This window comes from Chiloscyllium plagiosum, unplaced genomic scaffold (genome assembly GCF_037043375.1).
Source record: "Chiloscyllium plagiosum isolate Xiang-an unplaced genomic scaffold, Cpla_swu_hap1 HiC_scaffold_2, whole genome shotgun sequence".
In the NCBI taxonomy this organism is placed as follows: domain Eukaryota; kingdom Metazoa; phylum Chordata; class Chondrichthyes; order Orectolobiformes; family Hemiscylliidae; genus Chiloscyllium; species Chiloscyllium plagiosum.
This window is the reverse complement of record NW_028270140.1, coordinates 34,826,803-34,842,600: the sequence shown is the minus strand read 5'-3', so window position 1 is coordinate 34,842,600 and position 15,798 is coordinate 34,826,803. Positions and strand designations below refer to the sequence as shown.

Here is a 15,798-nt window from a genome sequence, read left to right as displayed (position 1 = left end):
ACTACAGCTTCACAATATATCAGCCAGAGGTGTGGTCAGTCATCAGTTGAAGGTATCTGTCCAAGTCAGTTGAGGAGGGGTGGGCCACAGCCAGTCTACAGGACTCCAATGCCACTGACCCAGGATGCTTCCTCCACCAGCTGTGGAGACGTAGTGGTGATGTGCTCACCCGATTGGGCTCCTGACTGTACTGCAGCTAACGTAGCCAGCAAGGTGTCACTACCTGAGCTGTTGGAGGGAGGAGGAGACCATCATGCCAGTGCCTCCCCGAGGGATCTGCCTCTTCTTCCTCAGAGGCGGAGGACAAAATGTGTCTTCGGTGACCATTCTCTTTGTGGCAGAGATTGTGCAAGTGCTGCTGCAGGAGAGAAGGGAGGGAACGAGTTTCAAAATCGGGGTAGAATTTTGAATGTGTGAAGAGTTCATTCACCGTGGTAATATTGGGAGAGCAGCACAGCAATGAGGATAATAATTCTTGCTTAGTTAGGAGAACATGGAGATTATGGCAACACCACAAGCGGTCACAGTCCTCTCTCATTAAGGCAGATTCTCTCCTCGTAACAATGAGGACAAAGATGTTGGTCACTCCACCGTCCATTTTGGTTCTCCGTGCATTATTGAAGGATGCTGTCTCCTGAAGTAAGATAATGGGAAGAATTGAGCGACTGCAATAGTTTTACTGCTGGTTAAGGTAGGGGAAAGGTGTACTGAGTGAGTGGGAATCGCAGAAGACAATGCAGGAAATCCATGGAGGCTTTGGCAAAAGTGGGTATCTCCACTGGTTCCAAGGACATTATATTGTGAGCAGAGCAGTGTAGCGTAGCATGGTGCATAGATACTGAGGTGAGCACAGAATTGCATGAACTAATTCACTCAAGTCCACATGGCGCACGTACTGCCCATGAAACTCCTTGAAATGGAACTGAGCTGAATTCTGGTCACATTCAATCACTGTCTTCATTACTATTGCAACCATTCCAATGTTTTTGTACAACCATAACTCATTAATACAGAGGATGATATATAAGAGTTAATAAACTTGCAGAATGAGCATGTAATTAGCAAATGAGCTTAAAATATTGATAAATGCCAGATAATGCATTTCAATAGGAAGAATAAGCGGCCCAGACTCTGCTCGGAAAGTTTTGGCCAAGTGGTGTAGAGGAGCAGAAGGATCTTGAGGTAGACATAAATACAGCAAAGAATAACAGAATCACAGCAGTCTTACAGCACAGAAGGAGGCCATTTAGCCCATCAGTTCTGCACCATCTCTCCAAATGAGCATCATAACCTATTGCCATTTTCCTGCCTTTTCCCCATAACCTGTACATTGCTTCAATTCACATAATCATCGAATAATCTCCTGAATGCTCCAATTGAAACTGCTTCCATCACACTTCCAATGTGCATTTCAGACCCGAAACACTCATTGTGCGGAAAAGCACTCACACGATCAATTTATAACAGATGAATATGTCCACAAAAATAATCAAAGCATGGTTTTCTACTACTAAAGGGATAATAAAGCGCAGTTATCTTAAATTGGCGTAAAATCTTGCCTGGATCACTCTTGGAATACTATGTACATTTCTGATCTATATCTACATGAGGGGCATGGATCGGGTGAATAGCCAAGGTCTTTTCCCTAGTTTAGAAGAGTCCAAAGCTGAAGGACATAAGTTTAAACTGAGAGGGGAAAGATTTAAAAGGGACCTAAGGGGCAACTTTTTCACGCAGAGATGCGTGTATGAAATGAGCTGCCAGAGGAGGTGGTGGAGGCTGGTACAATTACAATATTTAAAAGACATCGGGATGGGTACATAAATAGGAAGAGTTTAGAGGGATATGGGCCAAATGCTGGCAAATGAGATTAGATTAATTGAGGATATCTGGTTGGCATGGATGAGCTGGACCGAAGGGTCTGTTTCCATGCTGTATATCTCTATGACTCTATTAATGAAAAGGCTAGAGGTATATTGACATTGAAACGGATAATACCAGAACAAAGACATTATATGTACAAGGAAATATTAAACAGACTAGAGATCTTTTTTCCATAAAAAAGAGAAGAATGAAGGACGAACTGATTGAAATATTCAAGATTCTGAAAGGGTTTGATAAGGTAGATGCAGAGATGATGTGGGCAATAATAGAATCATTATCAAGTCCGCAGCCTCTGCCTCTCTGTGTTCTCTTATCCTGCACGGCAATATATCAAGAGGAATGCTAGCTTTCCTTCAGCAACATTTGGATACTTCAGGACCAGCAATGCAAAAAGCATATCTATCATTACAGTCAACATCCAAACCAAAGTTTTCACATGGAAAACTAACATCCAAGACCAATGCAGAAATAAAGTCATACATATGCAACCTGCATGGTTTCTATACAGATGTTTTCACTCAACTTTAATCTATTTTGTTGAATTTATTATTAATGTTATCTATGAAAAGTTCTGTTTTTTGTTTGCATTTCAACAGAAATCCGTTGTCCAGCCATCCAAAAGCTGAATGCAGTGCTGGTTTTCCCCGGTGTTTGCAGGAAAGCTGCAATGAAACCAGGGAGTGTGTGCAAATTGAGCTGTCGTCGTGGTTACAGCCTGTTTGGAGCCATGGAAGAAGTATACTGTATGAGCAACGGCAAGTGGAGTCAGATGCTACACAAAGCCTTTTGCCGAGGTACCATTGAAAGAACCTTTGAGTTTACAGCCTGAAAATTCCATGTTTCTGACCAAGTATAAGAAATAGGAGCCGAACTAGGCCACATCTGGCCCCTCAAGTGTGCTCTGCCTTTTAATAAACTCATTGCTGATCTTTGGCATCAACTCTACTTACCTGCCCAATCCCTATGTTCCTTGATTTCCTTAAGAGTGCAAATGTTATCATGAAAAATGTAAGAACAGAAGAAGTTTCCATTGGCTCTGTATTAGTTTATTAATTTGTACCCTTCCATTGGTGTGATAAAACCTTTGATGGCTGTTCCTTCAGCTAGGCCCTGAACTCTGGAACCCATTCCCTAAATCTCTCCAGCTTTCTCTCCTCCAGTAAGATGCACCTTAAAACCAATCTCTTTGCCCAGGCTTGGGATCTCCTGATTATTGTCGAGATTTGTCTGATTACATTTCAGTAAGTATTGTATGGCATCTTAGGTGCTGTATAAATGCTCAATATTTTCATTGTTGAGAAGAATCTGGGTTTGCACATGAATCATGAGGCAGAATACACTCAAACCTAACTAGATTATCTGTACAGGTCCAGCAGCCAAATCATGATAATTCTATTGTCAATCCCTGAGTGCTAACCAGTTAGAGTGATATTTTCCTGTTTAAATAGACCAAGGTAGCTCATTCAATTCACAAGCACTCAATAGGTCTGAATAATAATAATGAAGCAAACAAAAAGCTAGTTTCAACAACTTTTATTCTGATCTATCATTACAATTAATCCAAATTATTTGGCTTCAACTAAAGAATCGAGGCCAGTTTGTGGTTTTTCAATTGACTTAGTGGCTTGCACTCTTACCTCACATTCACGACCTACTGTTGAGACTGTAGGTTATAAAATATCTAGGTTAGCACTCCAGTATTGTGATAAACCCTACTTTGGGCAAGATTTGAAATCAAGGGTTTGTCAGGCCTGTCTGGTAAATATAAAACATCTTATGGTATTACCTAGAAGCAGCATTTAACAATTCTCACTGAAGTCCTGGATCAATCGACCCACATCACTAAATAATCTGATTGTTTTTCACTTTGCTATTGGTGAGATGTTGCTATGGTGATTCCCATATTACAGCATTGACAATGAGCTTAATTTGATGGGCAATGCCAATGGAAACCCCATCGTGGCCATTTCCAGGAGCTTCAATGGAATTGAATGCCAGCTGGGTGGTTACTTACCCGTCATCAGGGTTCCTGTGTCATTAAAAGCACAGATCCTACCTCCGAGGGCAGACAGCTCTTCCATCACTGTGGCACCATGCAGAGCACTATTGAGACCACAGCTGGCTCTGGAGCATCAACATGAGGCCACAGATGACAAGATGAGAGGGGATTGTCTCGACCTGTCAGGCCAGGCCTCACTGTGGAGGGAAAGAGGGTCTCTGTCTCTCTCTCTCTGGGGTGCGGATGTGACCGTTGCTACTGTAGGAGTTGGACCCTCTTTGTGGGCCACAGGGTCCATGATCAGCAGAGGCCTCCCCACCCAACAGACAGCCAGCCCAGGTTAACCCCCAATACTGTGCATGCACCCCATCCCCCCGAGCAGGATACCAGGGTATCATGGTCAGAAGCTGAAGTGGCCTTTAATTAGCCAATTAAGACCCACTAATGGCCTTCAGTGAGAAGACTTCTGACAATCAGGGGGTTGACATGGTAAGAGTTTCGAATGTAACAGGATCTTCACTTGCACCACCCCAATTACACAAACCCACCCTCATCACACAGCACACACCCAGTATGAGCAGGCAGTGGAGGGATTTAAAATCTGACCTCTGTCTTAAAAATACTTAATTTGCTATAGAGCCTTTGAGATTTTCTGAGGCCATGAGAGGCTATATAATTGCAAATCCTTCTTTTATTAGTCTCTTGACTTGTCAGAGCTTGTAACTTACTGCATTCCATTTCTTTTACATACAGAATTAGAATTAGGTTTTATTGTCCTGTGTACTGAAGTACAGGGATATAGGAGTACAGTGAAAAGTGTACAATGCTGCCATTTACAGTGCCATCCTAGGTACAAAGGTACCTGGGTACAAATCTCAGGTTAAAAAGGAGAAAAATAAAGAAATAAAGTTAAAAATTCATCATTACATTGGGCTCACACTCCCAAAAAGGTTCTATCTCCTTTGTGCTGAGCTTGATTTCCTCCACATTGGGCTCAATCTCCTTCACACTGGGCTCAGTCTCCCCCACAATGGGGTCAATCTCCCCCACATTGGGCTCGATCTCCCCACGCTGGGCTTGATCTCCCCCACACTGGGCTCGATTTCCCCACACAGAGCTCAATCTCCCCCATGCTTGGCTCAGTCTCCCCCACATTGGGCTCAATCTCCCCCATGCTGGGCTTGATCTCCCCCACGCTGGGCTCAATCTCCCCCACACTGGGCTCGATCTCCCCCACACTGGGCTCGATCTCCCCCACGCTGGGCTCGATCTCCCCCACGCTGGGCTCGATCTCCCCCGTGCTGGGCTCAATCTCCTCCATGTTGGGGTTGATCTCCCCCACACTGGGCTCGATTTCCCCACACAGAGCTCAATCTCCCCCATGCTTGGCTCAGTCTCCCCCACATTGGGCTCAATCTCCCCCATGCTGGGCTTGATCTCCCCCACGCTGGGCTCAATCTCCCCCACACTGGGCTCGATCTCCCCCACACTGGGCTCGATCTCCCCCACGCTGGGCTCGATCTCCCCCACGCTGGGCTCGATCTCCCCCGTGCTGGGCTCAATCTCCTCCATGTTGGGCTTGATCTCCCCCACACTGGGCTCGATCTCCCCCACGCTGGGCTCAATCTCCTCCATGTTGGGCTTGATCTCCCCCACGCTGGGCTTGATCTCCCCCACGCTGGGCTCGATCTCCCCCACGCTGGGCTCGATCTCCCCCACGCTGGGCTCGATCTCCCCCACGCTGGGCTCAATCTCCTCCATGTTGGACTTGATCTCCCCCACACTGGGCTCGATCTCCCCCACGCTGGGCTCGATCTCCCCCATGCTGGGCTCGATCTCCCCCACGCTGTGCTTGATCTCCCCCACACTGGGCTCGATCTCCCCCACGCTGGGCTTGATCTCCCCCGCATTGGGCTCGACCTCCCCCACACTGGGCTCGATCTCCCCCACACTGGGCTCGATCTCCCCCACGCTGGGCTCGATCTCCCCCACGCTGGGCTCGATCTCCCCCGTACTGGGCTCAATCTCCTCCATGTTGGGCTTGATCTCCCCCACACTGGGCTCGATTTCCCCACACAGAGCTCAATCTCCCCCATGCTGGGCTCAGTCTCCCCCACATTGGGCTCAATCTCCCCCATGCTGGGCTTGATCTCCCCCACGCTGGGCTCAATCTCCCCCACACTGAGCTCGATCTCCCCCACACTGGGCTCGATCTCCCCCACGCTGGGCTTGATCTCCCCCACGCTGGGCTCGATCTCCCCCGTGCTGGGCTCAATCTCCTCCATGTTGGGCTTGATCTCCCCCACGCTGGGCTTGATCTCCCCCACGCTGGGCTCGATCTCCCCCACGCTGGGCTCGATCTCCCCCACGCTGGGCTCAATCTCCCCCACGCTGGGCTCAATCTCCTCCATGTTGGACTTGATCTCCCCCACACTGGGCTCGATCTCCCCCACGCTGGGCTCGATCTCCCCCACGCTGGGCTCGATCTCCCCCACGCTGGGCTTGATCTCCCCCACACTGGGCTCGATCTCTCCCACGCTGGGCTTGATCTCCCCCGCATTGGGCTCGACCTCCCCCACACTGGGCTCGACCTCCCCCACACTGGGCTCGATCTCCCCCACACTGGGCTCAATCTCCCCCACACTGAGCTCGATCTCCCCCACACTGGGCTCAATCTCCCCTACACTGGGCTCGATCTCCCCCACGCTGGTCTTGATCTCCCCCGCATTGGGCTCGATCTCCCCCACGCTGGTTTTGATCTCCCCCGCATTGGGCTCGATCTCCCCCACGCTGGGCTCAATCCATGTTGGGCTTGGACTCTCACTCTCCCCCATGCGCTCTCACTGTTCACCAGGCTGGCTTGATTTGTCCACAGAAGATAAGTAGATTAAAGAAAAAGTAGGGAAAAAAGAAGCTGTAAAGGAAGAAAAAGAAAGACATGTAGACATCTATTTCACTGAAGCAAAGGGACAATTGCATGTAATGTGGAGAAAGCTATCATAAATACATCCGTTATCATGCAGCCCTATGTGTCCTCAGCACGACTCACTGATCCTCTGTCTTCAAATGGCTCCAAACTTACTGTTGATATCAGTTGTTTCATACATTCCTGTCTGGGGTAGATGTTTTGTAGAAACACAATTTGTACTTGCCATTTGATTGCCATTCAGCTTCCTACTGAGTGAATCGTATTGCATTAAAAAGGATCATTTTCCACAGTGTTGTTTAAACTTAATTGGTGAGATGATTTTTTTCCATATGGTTATATCAATTAGATATCGAAGCTCCTCAAATCTACTGTCCAGAGGAAGTCAAGGTGGCAACTGCAGAACATCAGAAAACAGCAAATGTTAACTGGCAGCCACCAAAAACAAATGACAATTCAGCTGATGAGGTGAGTGCCGGACTTCTGGTTGAAGTTTGATCTCGAAACTGTGTTCAATATCTGGTATCAGCTGGGTCTTGGTGAATAAAACTCATGTCGCTTGAGTTAGAACATTGTTGAGTTATTTCTCAGTCCAGACACTTGAACACAAACTCTAGGCTGACAATACTAGGGGCGTGCTGCACTACCAGAGGTGCCATACTCATACACAATATTCAACCAAGTTTCCATTTGTCCCTTTTCTCAGTTGGGCACTGAAAATTCTACAGCCGTTATTTAGTAGAAGAATTGGAAGGTTTTTCTCTCATTGTTAACCCATGATTGAATTTACAAACTTTATCACTCATAGTAATCTTTCCTCTGCATCATAAGGTGTCTTTACAAGTGACTCCTGCCGTGGTTCCACCTCATCTCTTCTCAATTGGAGAAATCACCATCACCTACACGGCAGTAGACAAGAGTGGAAACAAAGCAAATTGCTCCTTTATTATAAAGGTTATTGGTGAGTAACACTTGATAGGAGTGAGTAAACTGGACCTTAGCCAAGAATCCTCTGGCTTCTGTGATTTAGGTAATGTTCCAATCCCTAGTAATTTTTTGTTTAAGGAAGTTGAGCAACAGGCAAAGAACTTCTAGGAGAAAGTGAGGACTGCAGATGCTGGAGATCAGAGCTGAAAATGTGTTGCTGGAATGTGTTGATTCCTGAAGAAGGGCTCATGCCCGAAACATTGATTCTCCTGCTCCTTGGATGCTGCCTGACCTGCTGCGCTTTTCCAGCAACATATTTTCAAAAGGCAAAGAAGTAGAGTAATGTTATCAAAGTGATCTCAAATGGCTATGTATCTTGAAATTATGGCTTCTTTCTTCTCCATGACCTTAAAGATAACGGTTGTTATCTGACACAGAGCCCTCAAAGCCCTGCACTAATTTAGATATGTATATTTTTGAAGGAGATATCAGGCCAGGTGATTGATATCTTGGTCAAAAAGGGACGCTTTAAGGAGCGTTGTAATGGGAGGAATGAATCATACAAGTACAAAGGATTTTTCGAAGGAATTCCAATGCTTTGATTTCAAAAAGCTGATGACACAGCCACCACTGGTGGAGTGATTAAAATCAGGAATATGCTAGGAACAAGAATTGGAGGTGAATAGATATCTCAGAGGCATATCGTGGGGAAGCAATGACCTCATGGTATTATCACTAGACTGTTAATCCAGAGACGCAGGTAATGTTCCGGGGACCCCGGTTCAAACCCCACCACGGCAGATGGTAGAATTTGAATTCGGTAAATATCTGGAATTAAGGATCCAATGTCTACTATAAATCCATTGCCAATTGTCAGAAAATCCCATCTGGTTCACGAATGTCCTTTAGGGAAGGAAGTCTGCCATCCTTAACTGGTCTGGCCTACATGTGACTCCAGACCTACAAACAAAGTGGTTGACTCTCAACTAGGGATGGGCAATAAATGCTGCCTAGCCAGTGACGCCCTCGTCCTGTTAGAGAATAAAGAAAAAATATGAGAGCTTATAGTGATACAGAGGGATTTGAAAACACCACTGGGAATTTTAAGGAGGTCAGCATCCACAGGGGTTACAAGTTAATGGGATTCAGTGCGAATAAGGACTTAGGAAGAATATTGGATGACCTCAAGTTTGGTGAAGGTACAACATGAGAGACCAGTCAGGATTGTGTTTGTATAGTCAAGTCTAAAGATAGAAACAAAAGAAATGGCTGAGGTTTTCATGAAGAAGATGAGCCAAGACAAGGGTAGAGTTAAGCAGTGCTACACCACTGGAGATAGGCAGTCTGAGTGACAGCATGATTATACGATCGTTGGCTTATCTTGGGATTAAATATGCCATGAAGATTACATCAGTCTGATTGATTCAGGTGGTTCGGTAATACCATAACTCCCCCTTCCTGATCCTGTAAATTTCAAATTTTTCTAAATACTGTTAATAAATTATTCTGAGCTAATGTAGCATTGGGAACAATTGTGCACTTTTCTTGGGTTAAAGTATTTCAAATCTTGTTGAATTAACTGACCTCAAATGGATCATAGAAATTTCAGTTGCAAGATGAAATGCCAATACATACTGTTAGACAACTGGGGCTTTGAACCCTGGTGGAAAGGACCCTCCCTGTACAGTAAATATGAAACCTATGGGTAGAAATTGTGGGAATTGACCATGGCAGGGCGAAGTGAGATATTTCGGGCTTGCATGACACAAAAATATCTCGGGTTTTTTTCGGACATGCTTCAGTAACTTTCTTTGTCAGAATTTCCTGTTGTCCCACTCTGCTGGGGGAAGTAAGGTCCATCCATTATTTGTCCGCCTGACCCCAAATGCTTCGTGGGATAGACTTAGAGACTTCCCCAACCTAGAGGCAGACTATGCAGATTCCTATGTTTGTTTTTGTTGCTTGATATTTCCTGGAAACAAGTCACTAATCTGAGACCAGAGGCTATAATTTGAGGGGATCACTGGCAGGAAATGCTTCTGAAATTCTCCTGCTCTCACAGTCCTATATTCAGAAGCATTTTTGGGGTAATGGCCATAATATGAAAACGCTTCCCATTGCCATCAAGTCCTGGAGTTGGACTTGAAACTGGAGCCCGTGGCTCAGAGACAAAGGTGATGCCACAAGACCGCCCCTCCGAAGATAGGTTCTACAGAAATATCTTTAGGCCCAGACCATTTATGGTACCTATAAGCAGCCCTTCAGCTGAGGGCAAACCACTGTTGGACGAAAGAATCCAGGTGGCAGTGGGAATGGAAGTTTGAGAAAAAATGTTTAAAGATTGGCAAAATATTTATAATATTCTTTTATGTTTTACATTTTGTTTTATAGTTTCATACTATAATATAAAATGAATTCGACCAGATAGGGGATAATGTTGGATCATCCTGTTAGATAATTACAATGGGACAGCATGCCTGACTTTTGGAATATTGCATGCTATTCCATCAAAGTTGAAGAGTTTTTTCACAAATACACTTGCTGAAAGGAAACTGGGAGCTGAGTATTAAAAACGTTCTGTCTCTGTGCTGCGCAATCTGCCCAATTCCAATGAACCATTATTTACAATTGACTAACAACTCAGTGAAGAGTTTACTTAGGGAATGCTTTGTTTACATTCCTTTAGATACTGAACCCCCTGTGATTGACAGGTGTCGTTCACCATCGCCCATCTTGACACATGAGGAGACGTATCAGGCTACTTGGGAGGAACCACAGTTTTCAGATAATTCAGGTATTATGATTGACAACACGAACAGCTTTCAGATGGGAATCGGGTTACATGTATCTAAGTCTCTAAATGTAAGATCATTTAATTGACAATGGTTTAATTTTGGATTTGATGTCTCTCTCTGGCTGTGTATCAAGGAATGCATGACAAACCACCCTATTATAAATCTAATTGCAAATCTCCTTCCAAGGAGGGAACTTCCAGTCAGCTTGGCACTGGGCCCATGCGGTCTCTGCATGCTTTAAGTTCTATATAGGGTAGGCAATCCATTCTCCGGGTTACCAGCCAGGGCGAGAAGTCAAATGTCAATCCTAGAGATAGATGAATGAATTCAGCCATTACCAATGTGTTGCCTTGTCACAAGCAATAAGTTACGTACTCTACTTCTGAAATCCCTCCATGTCCTTGTTCTTAGGTTCTCCAGTGACGATTCAGAAGACCCATTCACTTGGAGATTTTTTCCCACGTGGTGAGACAGTTGTTCGTTACACTGCGACCGATCCTTCCGGCAATAACAGGATCTGTGACATTCGAATCATCATCAGAGGTACAAGATAATGCTATTGCTCACCAACTCAAAACATTTGTATTTTACCTTTGTAAATTTTTTTGCATCAATTAACTAACCTGAGGACACCAATTGAAGGAAAGTGATGAAAGAGCAGCCGGGAAATGAGGAGATTTTGTTTTCCTTTTTTGCACAGTGAATTATTGTGATCAGGAATGCATTGCCTGAAAGGGTGATGAAAGCAGATTCTGTAATCTAAAAGAAATTGGATGGCTTCTTTAAAAAGAGAAATTTGCAGCTCTATGGGAAAAGAGCAGGGGACTGAACTGGGACAAATGGGATTGGTCTTTCAAAGAGGGACCATGGGCACTGATGGGCTGAATGGCTCACTGTAAGATTCTGTGGTTGATTAGACAGCCTAAATGTACTCATCATTATCCACAGCTTCAAAAACTGAGGGGGTTAGATTTGATTTTGACACTATGTTGAGATGTGAACCAAATCCGAAGACAGATAATCCAAGATGCAGGACAGGAAAAATTTCTGGCTGTTACAACTGCTCCTTTTTTTGAGGTATTTTAGGTGTTGGAGGTGATCTCCTTGAATTCCAGGAGCAGCAATTACTATTTTATATGCTGTTGCATTGTTTTGGAACTTTGGAAAAAAAAAGTCAAAACAACAGCAGTTTTAAAAGGGAGAGGAACAGACAAAGGAAGCACATGGTGAGGTCAGTGCAGGAGTGAGAGAGAGAAAGAAACCCACATTGCTAACTGACAGAGTAGTGAACCCACACAGTTACTACCTTTGCTGTTGAATTTATGTATCGCTGGACATCGGAGTGCTTCTGGGAAAATTAACAAACAGTGAAATTCATAACTGATCTTGGAAGAACCTGTTTGGGAGAGGTCACAGCACAGAAACAGATAAGTGGATATTTTAAGCGTGGCCTTACAATAAGTCTGTAGTAATGAGTAGAGTGGGTTCTTTCTTGATTATATGTTTTATTGAGATATGTTTCTTGATTAAACTTAAAAATATAAGCCATAAGTATTAATTTAACCTGGAACAGTATTTATAGAGGAATAAGATAGTGCTATTTTCTGGGTCTGTTGATTGAAAGAAGCAAAAATGACCTTTAGTAGAGTGACATGCTCTTCTTGTAGGATGTTGGAGTTGAGGGAGAGTTTACGGGTCACTGAGGATTATATCTGCAATAAATGCCATTTGTTGTGAATCCTATCAGATTGAATGGATCAGTTGGAGAGACACTTAGAGGCAATGAGGAATTTGCAAGAGCAAGGGGATGTGATGGATGGCAGTTATAGGAAGGGGGGGAAGTCGCAGTTACAGTCACAGAGATGGGTTAACTCCAGGAAAGGTAAGAGAGGTAGGCAGGTAGTGCAGGAGTCTTCTGTGGATATCTCCATTTCAAACAAGTATGTTATTTTGGAAAATGCAGGGGGTGATGGATTCTCAAGGGAATGTAGCATGAATAGCCAAGTTTCTGGTATTGAGATTGGCTCTAATACAATGCGGGGCGGGGAGGTACATTGGGTTCCAAGAGATCAATTGTATTAGGGGATTCCCTAGTCTGAGGTACAGATAGATGTTTCTGTGGCCAGCAACAAAAAATCAGAATGTGCGTTGCTTCCCTGGTGCCAGGATCAAGGATGTCTCAGAGAGGGTCCAGAATGTCCTCAAGGGGGAGAGGAACCAGCAGGAAGTCATTGTACACATTGGAAACAACAACATAGGGAGGAAAAGTTTGAGATTCTGAAGGGAGATTACAGAGAGTTAGGCATGAATTTAAAAAGGAGGTCCTCGAGAGTAGTAATATCTGGAATACTTCCGGTGCTACGAGCTCATGAGGGCAAAAATATGAGGATAGAGCAGATGGCTGAGGAGCTGGTGTATGGGAGAAGAATTCACATTTTTGGATCATTGGAATCTCTTTTGGGGTAGAAGTGACCTGTACAAGAAGGACGGATTGCATCTAAATTGGAAGGAGACTAATATACTGGCAGGGAGATTTGCTAGAGCTGCTCGGGAGGATTTAAACTAGTAAGGTGGGGGAAAGGTAAGGATAAACTGATGAGAACATAAAAAGGCAGCAAAGAGATGTGGATGGGTTAAGTGAAACTAGGTAGTGGGTAGAGAATAATATGGGTAAATTTATAGTATCGGTTGTTCTTGTGCAACTCCGCATTATAGAAAAATTGCACATTAGAGACAGTATTTAAAGTGTTGGTGATGTAATCCTATTACAGTCAATACATGTTTTTAAAATTTGCACTTTAGAAACTGTGTCCCCAATTCATCCATCGCATAACAGTGAATTCACATTAATGAATCGCGTATTATATCAGAACAACCTGTTAGAACAACAGTTAGAAGAACAGAAAAGCATAACATTTTCTATAGAGTGATGAATCTGTGGGCCCATGTACACTACTCATAGTTTCATATAGTTACAACACAGAATTAGGAAGCAAAACACATATTGTTGACCTTAATTACAACAGCTTGGAACATAAATGTAAGAAAATCTTTACTACAATTATATAGGCCTTTCATGGGGCCATCTTTAATGGATGACATGGTGGCTCAGTGGTTAGCACTGCAACTTCACAACATCAAAACCTCGATTCGATTCCAGTCTCGGGTGACTTTCTGCGTGGAGTTTCTCTTCATGTCTGTGTTAGTTTGTTCTGAGTATTCTGGTTTCCTCCCACAGTCCAAAGATGTGTAAGTTTGGTGGATTGACCATGCTAAATTGCCCCGAAATGTCCAGGGGTGTGCAGGCTAAGTGGCTTAGCTGTGGTAAATGGGGGGCTACGGGGACAAATGCGATGCTCTTTGGAGGGTTGGTACAAACTCAGTGGGCCAAATGGCTTCTTTCCACAATGTAGGAATACTATGACATCTGGAGTTCTTTGTAGTTTTGGTCTCCTTGCAGGGATTCCAGGGATGAGAGGGTTGTCTTGGGAAGGGAAGACTGCCTCTCAGTGTCTACTCTGTACAATCTTAGAATTTGAATGAGATCATCTCTAGCTCTTTCAAACAGCACAGAAAACACAGCCAGCCTACTCAATCCCCACTTACAAGACAACCCTCTGTCCAAGCTGCCCTCTTGAACTGCTGCAGTCCTTCTCTAGAGGAGGTGCTCACATTTTGCTTCCCCTCTGAGTCATTTTGGGTCTCAATACTTGACATAAACTCAATAAAGATAACAAAGTAAAACATTTCTCACTGATGCTGTCTTTTCACCCAAAAGAACCCTTAATTGACATTTCAGGTGCCACCTAAATGTAATTAATGTTTTTCAGGCTGTGTGTGATGTTTGGTGTGATCACATTGATCGCCTGGTTCACTGATTTCCCTGCGATATTGAGGAAGAAAGCTTCTCTGAACCTTCTCTGGATGAGGATTCCACAGTGGATAGGGAATTCCAGGGTTCAGACCCAGTGATGGTATGAGGCCAATATCCATGTCAGGATGGCATATGACTTGAAGAATAAACTTGGAGATGATTGAGCTGCCATGACTTTGTAGCCTTTGTCCCTCTCAGTGGTAGAGAGCAAGTATCAAAGTAATGACAGTCAGTTGCAGCAGTGTTAATCCTGCATACTGCAAGCACAGTACATTGGAAATTGACTTGGTGGGTAGTAAGACCAGAAGCAAGAACAAAGACCCAATTTTTGAGCTTCTTCAGTGTCACTGCAGCTGCACCTATTCAGATGAGTAGTGAAAATACATGGTAAAGACTCTGGAATGTCAATCCCTGATACACCTATTTTCTTCACTAGACACAGTTTGCGGAGTACCGTTCACTCCTCTGAATGGAGGCTTCTCTTGTGTTGCTGATGACCTGCGTGTGAACTGCACTCTGTTCTGCTTCGATGGATATGGACTTGCTGTCGAATCCATTGAGAATTATTATTGTGCTCACGATGGCTTGTGGATTCCAGCTGCCTCATCTGTGAGGCCTGATTGTTCTGGTAAGTGACATTCACTAGACAGAATTTTCTATTGATCGAACATTCCTTTCATAATGTGCACAACATAGTTGGCCAAATGGTTTTACCAGCAGTGTTAATAGTAAACAATAGTAATCCCAAAAGGATGGGTGAACATCTCAAACTTAAAATTCATTTCAGCTCTATCATTTGTCATTGGAAAAGTATTGATAGTGGATTAGATTTCACAGTTTTCATAGGGAGGCAAAATAGAAAGTGAGTAGTCCCACTCCCGCCATCTCAACTCAGCGAAACTAACATTGCTACCTTTGTGCTACGTTGTCAAAGCAGAATGAGACCGAAAGCTTTGTGGGACATCTGTACTCTGTCTGTATGAATGACCCTGAGTTCCAGTTGCTTGCCTTGAGATATACCATCTTGCTTTCACACCAACATTTCTGCTGCAGTGCTCCGATAAAGCCCCACACAAGCTGGAGAATAGCATCTCATGTTCTACTAAGGCACTTTCCAGCCTTTACAGTTCATTAACTTCAGAGCATAAACACTGTCCTCCAGTCGAATATACCCTCTTCTCCCTTCCCTTATATGCCTTGTTTGCGCGGGTTTGCTATCAGCAGAGCTGACCTATTTTCTACCATTCACACCTACCATTAATGCCTATTCTTCATCTATAGCTCTCCTCTATCACTGTTAGGACTCCCTTTGTCTTTTGCTCTGGGCACACTCACTGTCTATACCATTTGCTCCTCCTCCTCCGCTGCCAATAGCATATAAAGCATCATTTTC

The 15,798-nt window shown here is 44.2% G+C and overlaps 1 protein-coding gene across 2 annotated transcripts in view; it reads left to right on the top strand.

The window, feature by feature from the left end:
• The window catches only part of svep1 (sushi, von Willebrand factor type A, EGF and pentraxin domain containing 1), a 241,255-nt gene that overhangs the window by 99,283 nt on the left and 126,174 nt on the right, over positions 1-15,798 (top strand). For both annotated transcript variants that reach the window (XM_043716221.2, XM_043716218.2), the window contains exons 7-12: positions 2,481-2,678; positions 7,159-7,277; positions 7,641-7,770; positions 10,423-10,530; positions 10,943-11,074; positions 14,842-15,033. In XM_043716221.2, coding sequence (XP_043572156.2) covers positions 2,481-2,678; positions 7,159-7,277; positions 7,641-7,770; positions 10,423-10,530; positions 10,943-11,074; positions 14,842-15,033 — 879 coding nt within the window. The remainder of the gene's footprint in view (positions 1-2,480; positions 2,679-7,158; positions 7,278-7,640; positions 7,771-10,422; positions 10,531-10,942; positions 11,075-14,841; positions 15,034-15,798) is intronic.